The 10221-nt window shown below is 39.8% G+C and overlaps 1 protein-coding gene across 2 annotated transcripts in view; it reads right to left on the reverse strand.

The window, feature by feature from the left end:
* The window catches only part of adam12a (ADAM metallopeptidase domain 12a), a 113535-nt gene extending 108229 nt beyond the window's left edge, over positions 1 to 5306 (reverse strand). For both annotated transcript variants that reach the window (XR_014032097.1, XM_081392828.1), the window contains exon 1: positions 5007 to 5306. Coding sequence is in view for 1 of the 2 variants with exons in the window: in XM_081392828.1 (XP_081248954.1) it covers positions 5007 to 5289 (283 nt within the window). In the remaining variant the exon portion in view is untranslated. The remainder of the gene's footprint in view (positions 1 to 5006) is intronic.
* Positions 5307 to 10221: the final 4915 nt, after the last annotated feature.

Raw genomic sequence — 10221 nt, forward strand, 5'->3', positions numbered from 1 at the left:
TGGCTGACAACGAATAGCGTGCATTGATGAATCATACGCAACAAGACTAGAAATGTGCATTACAGAAACAAATGAGGTCAATTTTGATTTCCTGCTGACTTTAATAATGCAAAATAACAGATGCTTCCGAATGGCATCTCCGTGACCCTTCTGGATTTAACAACTGATCGTACCCATAAAACGAACAATCTCTGCAGACGCCAGCTCATAAAAGCCCACCACTGAGGATTTCCAGTCATTTTCAGCCTCCAGCAGCCTTCATGCAGAACCACATGCTGGACTCCTGCAACACAGGCCCCGTGAGACCGCGGGGAGGCACCTGTTCTGATCAATTCACTCATTAGTCTTTAACAACGGCAGCCAGGTAACCACTTCCTGTCACCGCCACGCATATTTCACACCAGGGGGGATTGTGGGAAGACGAGCTGCTCTATTACTTTCCCAGAGGAAGTGAGTGCATGAAAATCTTAAAGGAACAGTGCACCCAAAAATGATTGGTTTTCTTTCTTCTGTGAAACACAAACAGGAGATGTTGAGTAGAATATCAGAGATTCTGTTTTCCATGCAATTAATGTGTATGCAAAACAAAAACAAAAAAACACAATAAAATAGTCCATACAACTTGTGCACAATGTTTCAAGACTTCTGAAGTCATAAGCTATTGGCTTTCACTTGTTATGTGACAGACTGCGACATGATGTATTTAAAGGATAAGGTCACTTTCAAAAAATGTTTTGCTGATAATTTACTCACCCCGATGTCATCCAAGATATCCATGTCTGTCTTTCTTCAGTTGAAAAGAAATTAAGGTTTTTGAACCGGAGTACACAAATAACTTGGACAGATGACGTGACGCGTGACCTTTCCAACATGATTACGCAATGCGTCGCACATCTCAGAGATGGTACAAGACGGGCATTTGTGGTTAAAAAGTATATATATATATATATATATATACATATATATATATATTAATTAAATGACCAATCGTTTCGCTAGATAAGACCCTTATTTCTCGACTAGGATCGTGTCGAGACTTTGAAGCCGCATTGAGACGGACATTTGAACCTTCAAACCGTTGGTTGCCATTGAAGTCCATTATATGAAGAAAAATCCTGGAATTTCCTCAAAAACCTTAATTTCTTTTCGACTGAAGAAAGAAAGACATGGATATCTTGGATGACATCGAGGTGAGTAAATTATCAGCAACATTTCTTTTGAAAGTGAACTAATCCTTTAAAACCGTGACCGCGGATGAGATTTCAGAGCTTTTTCCTCTTATAAAGTTATCATATGAATTCAATATGACTTTATGCTCACCAAGACTGCTTTTATTTGATCAAAAATACAGTAAAAACAGAAACAATGTGAAACATTATTACAATTTAAAATAGATGTTTTCTATTTGAACATATTGTAAAACGTAATTTATTCCTGTGATCAAAGCTGAATTTTCAGCATCATTCCTCCAGTCTTCAGTGTCACATGATCCTTCAGAAATCATTCTAATATGATGATTTGCTGCTCAAGAAACATTTCTATAGTATTTGTAAATATTTTAGGATTTTTTGATAAATATAACTTTCAAAAGAACAGCAGTCATTTGAAATAGATTTTTTTTAACATTATATGTCAGTGTCTTTAATGTCACTTTTGATCAATGTATTGCATTCTTACTGTGTGTGTGTGTGTGTGTGTGTGTGTGTGTGTGTGTGTGTGTGTGTGTGTGTGTGTGTGTGTGTGTGTGTGTGTGTGTGTGTGTGTGTGTGTGTGTAAAAACACTCTGGACCCTTTTGTGTTCCACAGAAGAAAGAAATTCAAGCACATTTAAATGACATGAGGGTGAGTAAATGATGACAGAAAGTTTTCATCTTTTGCTGAACTTTAACTTCAAACATGCCAACACAGTCACAGAGGTGGGAACGAACTCTCTGGTTTTCCCACATGCTGCGTCTGGAGGGAAAGCGTTTGTAGAAGACTCAGGGACAGTGTTCACACACACAGTAGTCGACACCCTCTCTCAAACACATGTTGGTAGCAGCGCTGCTTTGATCGTGTGTCTCTGTAACCTTGTTGTCACATCACTGGTTTCTGGTTTTACACCCCACTGTGACGGGCTCAACTCTCTTCCTCGTGTCTGTCTCTCTGTTCTTTCTCTTGACTTCCACCTCACATCTTTCCACACTCATCTTTCTGTGTTCCTCTGCACTTCCTTGCCTCTATCTCCCTTTAATGACTCACAAATGACTAGGACAGTTCTTGTAATCGGACAAAAAGTCAGGAACCATTCCAAAAGTGCCCCTATTATGCAATTTTTAAGGTACCTAATTTTGTTTTGGAGTCTTCTACAATAGGTTTACATGCATGCAAGGTAAAAAAACACACACACATTTTCATCAGCTCTTTTCTCACAGTGTCTGAAATGGTTTGATCAAGGATTCGGTCTCTCTAAACCCCTACTTTCCGTGAGCTTCCTCTGCTGTGATTGGTTGATTGCTTACAGCATGAGTCATGAACAAAACACCCATTAACACTGAACATCTGAATTTCAGCTATTTCTCAGCCCTTGATAATGATTGCATTGGTTTTACCGTATCAATTCGGGCGTGAGTCCTCATCCTTTGGAAGTGCATCAAAGTGGATTTACTTTAGCAGCAGAAAACAGCGTCTTCTCAACATGATCAACACAAACCAAACTCTTCCAGTCTCAGATAAACTACAGTGTTTGAGGGCACGTGTTTGACTGGCATTATGCAAATCTGTTACAAACATACACAGATTCAGCAGGAAGTGAGACTGGAATTACTGACGACTCGTTTCAGGCCGTTCAGAATCACTTCTTTCTTTCGGGAGACAATAACTCCATTTGAAACTTTGCCGACCTTTTACATTCACAAACAGCAATATTACACACTATGGGCCCTATTTTAACGATCTGAAACGCAAGTATCAAGCACGAAACGCAAGTAACTTTGTGGGTGGATCTCGGGCGCTGTTGCTATTATACCGGCGGGATAAATGACTCTTGTGCCCGACGCAAATATAAAATGTGTTGGTCTGAAGTAGCTACATTACTCATAGGTGTGGTTTGGGCGTAACGTGAAATAAACCAATCAGAGCGTCATCTCACATTCCCTTTAAAAGCAGGCGCGCTTGTTCCATGGCGCATTGCTATTATAACGGCGGATTTGCCAGGCGCACGCCAGGAGCGGTTCACAGCCGAGGAGACCGACGTTCTCATCAGGGCTGTAAAAGACAGAGAATAGGAAAAATAGAAAAATAAAAAAATAAATAGGAATGATACATGCGTCGGTGTACAAAGTCAATTGCGCTGGGTGCAAGATAGGGCCCGATATGAAATGTAATTTCCCAAAAAGCATAATAGGGGCACTTTAAACTCAAGACTTATCTATTTTAATCGATTGGAGCAGTTCTTGAGAAATGGAAACTTACTTACTTTTTAAACATACTTTAATGTAAATAATAAAACGTTATGCAACCAAATATAGTTTCGCTTTTGTTTAGTAAAAAATAATCGTTAATTGGAATCACTGCACATTATGTTTCAAATCTTTCTCTGCATAATTTCTGCTCTTGATGACGATGGTGGCTAATTTACCATCGTTTTACACTAGTACCAGCAACTAACTATACTGTAAACTATGATGGTAAGAGTAATGATGCTCCACATCCCCCAAAACACACCTGTTTTGTATAAGTGCTCTGATTTAATGAGGGTATCTTTGGCTGATCAAGCACCATGTCGCCCTAAACGTTGTGTCATTCATCAAATCTGCCACTGTTGCATGCAGCGGGTTAGTTTCATTAGTTCAGCCCCTGCGCTCACATCATATAATTACCCTGACTGCGTCCACCAAACCCGCTCATTTCATATCAGTTACCGTGTCTATGATGAATGAGCTTTTAACTATTACTGATCGTCTACATGCAATTAACTCAGCAGAGCACACAATAACATAATCATCATACGCACACAAATACATTTAGCATCAGGAGGCAAAGAGGGACTGATTGTTTTCTGTGTTAATTAAGAGCATTTTACCAGTGATGGTGTGTTTAGAGAGAGAGAGAGAGAGAGAGAGAGAGAGGAGAGAGAGAGAGAGAGAGAGAGAGAGAGAGAGAGAGAGAGAGAGAGAGAGAGAGAGAGAGTTATAGTTACTACTTGTCTTAAAGTAAAACTTCATTACAGAAATGAAAATAAGATTTTTTGCATTATTGTAATGAGAATTTGGGGGAGAAATGTGCCTAATTAATAATCATAAAATGATACATTTATATATATATATATATATATATATATATATATATATATATATATATCACTTATGTATGTATATCCTATTGTCCCTGATAAGCTCCATTTTCCTGGGAAATCAAAATCAAAAGAAATAATAAATGACATTTTAAGTATAATAAGTATAAGGTTTTTGTGACATTCAACCACATTCAGCTGTATGCCATCTCCAAATAGTGTACAACTATACTGACAAACCACAAAGTTATCAAAAATAGAATCCACCAGCAAAACACAAATATGTTCTGTTATTGTTATATTCTGTTATTGTTATATTCTGTTATAACAAGGCACAAAAATCCCCTAAAGTTGTTTTTTCTGGAGAAACATCAGAGCATGTTGTTCATACAAAATGTGCAACAGTTCATCAGTTGTTCTGCTTTGAGAAAAAGAGACTTAATCTGCTCCCAAAACACACTGTGACAAAACCAAGTGAGCTTGTAGATAGTGTGTTGGATGTGGAAACTTCTAAATTAGGCTACTTGTCAAAGTCAAAACATTTGCAATTTACGGGTCAGATGAGGCAGAAACAGTGTCTTAAAGAAACAACTGTGCGGTTTCACTTATGTGTGCCCATGATGCCCAAAACTGCTGCTTGACTACGTAGACAGCGCAAAATCTTTGAGTCGCAGCCACACAGTCATGTGAAAGTTATAAGTGCATAAAGCAATTACACTTAAATGTGTGTTACCTGCTGTAAACAGCCTCCCGGCGCAGCAGACAGTCAGCACGGACACAACATGCGCGCAGACCGCGGGCAGGAGCGCACGCTTCGGGCTGTACCGGCTGGACATGGTGCCCGACGGGAATCCGCGCGGATCACGGCAGAACGACCATAATATAGAGCAGCGACGGCAGACACACAGAGGCTGAGGACTTCCGACACTTCCTGAAATCTGAGAGACTCTCAGGGCGTCAGAAGCGTTTAGACGCGCGCGCCGCACATCAGCTCTCCATGAGCGCACGAGCCACATAAACTCAGGCAGCCTCGTGCAACGGTCTGCGCGCGCGCGCGCGCGTGTGTGTGTGTGTGCGAGCACGACGATGTCCTGACGCCTCTGATTTTGGATAAGTGTAAAAACGCAGCCTAGATCGGAAACGGCGGTAACAGTTTATAATAACTCTCGTTAATATTCGCTAACAAACAATATGCTTAAAGCATTTCTACAGTTATTGTCCAGCCCCCCAAAAAATATAGGCTACTATATTCATTGAACTCACGTTTAGTCACTATAAGTTGTCATTTTTGGAACCTACTGTTATTTTGGGACAAAAAGCGAATGCAAAAGCAAAATAAATAAAAATAATCAAAAAATATAATAATAATTGACCTTTAAGCATTATATAATGTTGTTATAGATGTTATTAATGAAAGTTGTTGTGTTTTCCATGCCAGAGGATAACACGTCTGAAATGTATGACCCTGCTAAACCCTATATGTTATGAATATTATTTCATGTGTGAGGCAGTGAGTTGAAAGGGCAACGAACTCGGCATTGATCGGTTTAATCTAGTGTCAGTAATTTATGTTTTAATTAAAGGATAATGATTAATTGAAATGGTCATCATGCCATTTAATCCCATAATTAGTATAGGACCGAGAATAGAATATTATAAAATATATCAATTGATTCGACATGACAAGTAATTCAGAGCCACGGTTACTTGTAATGCGTCATGTCATGTGAAAGACCTCTAATGATGGCCTTAAATAAATAATTGAATAATGCTAACTCACAGTGCTGGTATTGGACCAGCATGCACTGCATTGCACATGCATGAATCTGCCCTGATTTACTGCAGCACAAACATGAAAAAAGCACACATCCATAACGAACCTGTGCATTATTCAAAAGCTGCATCACATAAACAACATGCAAAACCTCAGACTTGTAATGCAGGAACGATCCGAGTACAATGACAACATCGACAGCGTTTGCTGTGCAGCCACATCTTATTTCCAAAGAGCAAAATACTGTGTGATTTCATCATTCTGTTCTTGCATTACCTCCATTTCAAAAGGCCAGACAGGAATGGATCCAAGAGACAGCAGAAATCCATTTGAAACACATCCTCAAAGACTGTCCTGTAGCTGGAAATAAAGAAACAGACTTTAACATCGAACCAACCCCCATTTAGACAGCGATTAGCTTTTCTCCAAGAAAAGCAGGAATGACTGTCGGAGTAAGGGAATACTTCCTTGCCTAAATCTCCCTTTAATGATAAATGACGGACAGTTCTTGTAAATTAATTGGATAAAAAGAGTCAGGAACCATTCCGAAAGTGCCCCAATTCCTAATTTAGTTTTGGAGGTCTTCGAGGAGGACGAGGTAAAATATTCACTGTTATGATAGTTTGATTATAAAGGCCTATATTTGAGACTATAGACAATATCGTTCTGGTAATCCCTTTTCTTTGCATAATGCTCTTTCGTTTCATGTGTCATAGAATGGCTCCCTGGAGCATGCCTAAAACACACATCCTTTTGATTTTCCCGGAGAAAACGTATCGAGTACTTCACGTCACGTGTATGTGTGTGTGTGTTTGTATGTGTTCCTGTAGTAATTATCTACCATCAGTTCTTCACTGTTGAAGTCTTACTCATGTTAAAGCTGCTCTAAGTGATGTTGGGTGACGTCACTTCTTGTTGACGTTCAAAGTATGTCAAACAAAACGGAGGCTTACTCGACCCTCCCTCCTCCTCATCCCTCCCCCTCCCCCTCCGTACTTCCTGAGACAGTCATGAACCATTTAGAAAAAACAAACTGGATTTACCCTCCTGTCCAGCAAAAACAGAGCCACCTGAATGTCGAATTGGAAGCCCTTCTGTCGGCGGAGTATGTAAATGTATGTGCCGATGTAAATTCGGGACTTCGCGTTCCTTCTCCTTTTCCCTATTCTTTGTTATTTGTTCATCGGAACGTCGTCTCTTTGGTCGTGTGTCGGCCATATCAAAATTCTCAAGAATATACATTTGTAACGTTAGTCGTTGTCGTTGTTTAGGACATCTCTCCTCTAGCTAACTTCCCTCTTCATGCTTCTCTCTTCTCCACACCCCTCTTCATGTGCACGCGCACTAACCCCCCCACCCCCACCCCCAAATCATTCTCGTCGGTTATTGGCTGGAACACTGTTTGTTGTGTTTCGTGGTCCAGGCTGGGCCAGTTTGTTTTTCTTGCCGTTTGTGGAGCCTGGGCTGTCTACAGAGATCGTGTTTTTTTACAGTGTGTTCAGGGGACAGGCAGTTAGCGGATATATCTAGTGAGGAGATGTTTGCTGTATATGACAAAAATTTTTGGCCTAAAAAACACGTGACAGCTTAGAGCACCTTTAATGAGGAACACAAAAGGCCCCCATTTGGTAGAATGGCCCTCATAAGCCCCATGTTCTTTGTTGGAGGAAACAGACCTAATCCAGAGGCATGAGATGTCCCGTCCCATCCCGTCTCGGGGTTAGTGCACCAGCTGTCTTCAGGAGAGAAGTAACCTTCAGACGAGCTCCTGTGGGAAGGCAGGGTCAGTGCACACCATATACATGTCCTATAAACTTCATTTGCATACTCTCACCTGTGCCGTCCATTCACTGCTGTGGGGAAAAACCCTGTGATGCTAAGACATGCAGTATGATGGATTACTTGTGGCGTCTTTATTTCACCTGAACCACTGAACTGGAGGGTCTGGTTCTCATATCTCCAGGTATAGAGCCATATTCAGCCCTAGGGGTGATCGGGTCCAAACGAACAGAACAGACTTTACAATCCCAGACAACAGGGTCTCTGCTTTCACAAACGCCTTTGAGATATCCTATTACTCATGCAGCATGTCATTTTGATCAGTGTGTAAAACCCTTTTGTATCTTAAGAACCTCAATAATTCTCTGAGAAAAGGCGATTTATGGGTTTACGCGGTTCGCTCCGGTTCTAGGTCAGTGTTCCACTGTAGTCATCAACATCCCGCTATGATTCATCACGGCTCTTCATCCCAGGCCAGAAGAAGTTTCTCTAGAGCAATATTCATCCATCCATCCAGCCGAAATGTATTCAATTTCCTGTTATTTAGGATTGTGCTTTTACAATCCTGTCAAATTTATTATCATCAAACTCAAAGCCCAGAATACTGAGAAAAGCCTCTTGCAAAAACACATCCAATATTCCTCATGGCGTTAAGAAAAGATTCTAAATTTAGTTGGCCTAGAAAAAAAAAAATGCTTTAAGATTTGTGCTAAAGGTTTGGCAGGAATATTTGAAGGTATAAATGTTATGTTGAAACAGAAAGCTGAATTGTCAGCACTGGCATCTAAATGGAGACGTTCGTGAAGGACACAAGAAAATGAATATATAATACATAATAAGAATATAATATGGTCTGCACAGATGGATGTCTTTGGCCATTACATCACGTCTTGCGCCATGAACAAGGGTTATTATAGTTAATTTGAAATAAAATAAACTCTAAGTGAAATGAAATACTCATAATTTTCTTAAAAACTGTCAATGTATCTCAATGATCCTAAAATAATACTGCCAAGTGAAGAATTAATAAAACAGGGTCTCCCGAAATGAGGTTCAAGCGGAAACTGCAGGTGGTTCATGAGTTTATGAATAGCTAATAATTTAATAAAATAAAAAAACAAGTGAAAATAAAAACAATCAAAATAAAACATGTTAAAAAAAGATTAAATATTTTATTTGTTTACCTCCATGCCATGTCAGAGACTATTAACAATCATCAGAGCACCGTGGAAATGCAAATGTGTTGTAAAATTATTGAAATATTAAATGAAATGATCAGAGAGGCTTGAAGTAAATATTTTTAGGTCAAAGGGGTTCGCTGGCAAAAGAAGTTTGGGAATCTCAGGCATAAAACATGAAAAACAGTCAGTAAAGTCAGCATATGTATAGCCATTTCCCTGAATAACATCTCCAGAAGGAGATTTAAATGCAAATATGACAAAAAAAAACTTGAGCATTCGCAACTATGTTCCTGTACTTGCGTAAACTATGGCCTAAAATGCATCATCACATTCATAACGAAAGTTACATTATTTGTCTCCAAAAACCCAGTAGTTCATTCACCAAACACAATAAAAGACATAACATAAGGTCTTTCGAATCAAGTTTTACTGCAAGACTTGGGTTTATAACTCGCAGACTATTGCACAGTCATGTCCCGTCTAAGCAGGCACGTGTGGGACAGTCTTGGCTCGTTCTGAGAGAGGACAAAAGCCTCTTTCACCCCGCGCGAGCGAACTGCTCCATTAGAGATGCATTCCTATTCAGATGGGGTCAAATTCCTTTTGCTCCCGGCTAATGGCTCGGAGACACACGGACAGAGAGAGGCTCCTGATGTCATAAAGAGCCCGCAGAACGTACGACTGCAAGGCTGAGAGCAAGATCACAGTCCCTCGTGTCTAAGATGTCTTCAAATGGCCCGTTCTTTGGATTTTAGGCTCTAGCGAGCTGTAATGTGCTCTTTTGTGTGTCTTGACGGAGTGAACAGTCTGTATATATGGCAACTGCAGCATCTCTCAGAAGATGTCCTGTGTTTATCAGTCATGTGATGCTGTTTGGAGACTTCTTGAGCATCAAATCATAGAATAGTAATAAAACTATTAAGCAGCACAACTGTTTTCAACATTGATGATAATCAGAAATGTTTCCTGAGCAGCAAATCATCATATTAGAATGATTTCTGAAGGATCATGTGACACTGAAGACTGGAGTAATGATGCTGAACATTCAGCTTTGATCACAGGAATAAATTACACTTTAAAATATTTCACTGTATTTTACTGTATTTTGTGATCAAACAAATGCAGTCTTAGTGAGCAGAAGAGACTTCTTTAAAAAAACATTAAGAAATCGTACTTATCCCACGCGTTTGAGCCGCAGTGTACAGAGGGAATAG

Source organism: Scardinius erythrophthalmus, assembly GCF_964197995.2.
Source record: "Scardinius erythrophthalmus genome assembly, chromosome: 18".
Taxonomy (NCBI): Eukaryota; Metazoa; Chordata; class Actinopteri; order Cypriniformes; family Leuciscidae; genus Scardinius; species Scardinius erythrophthalmus.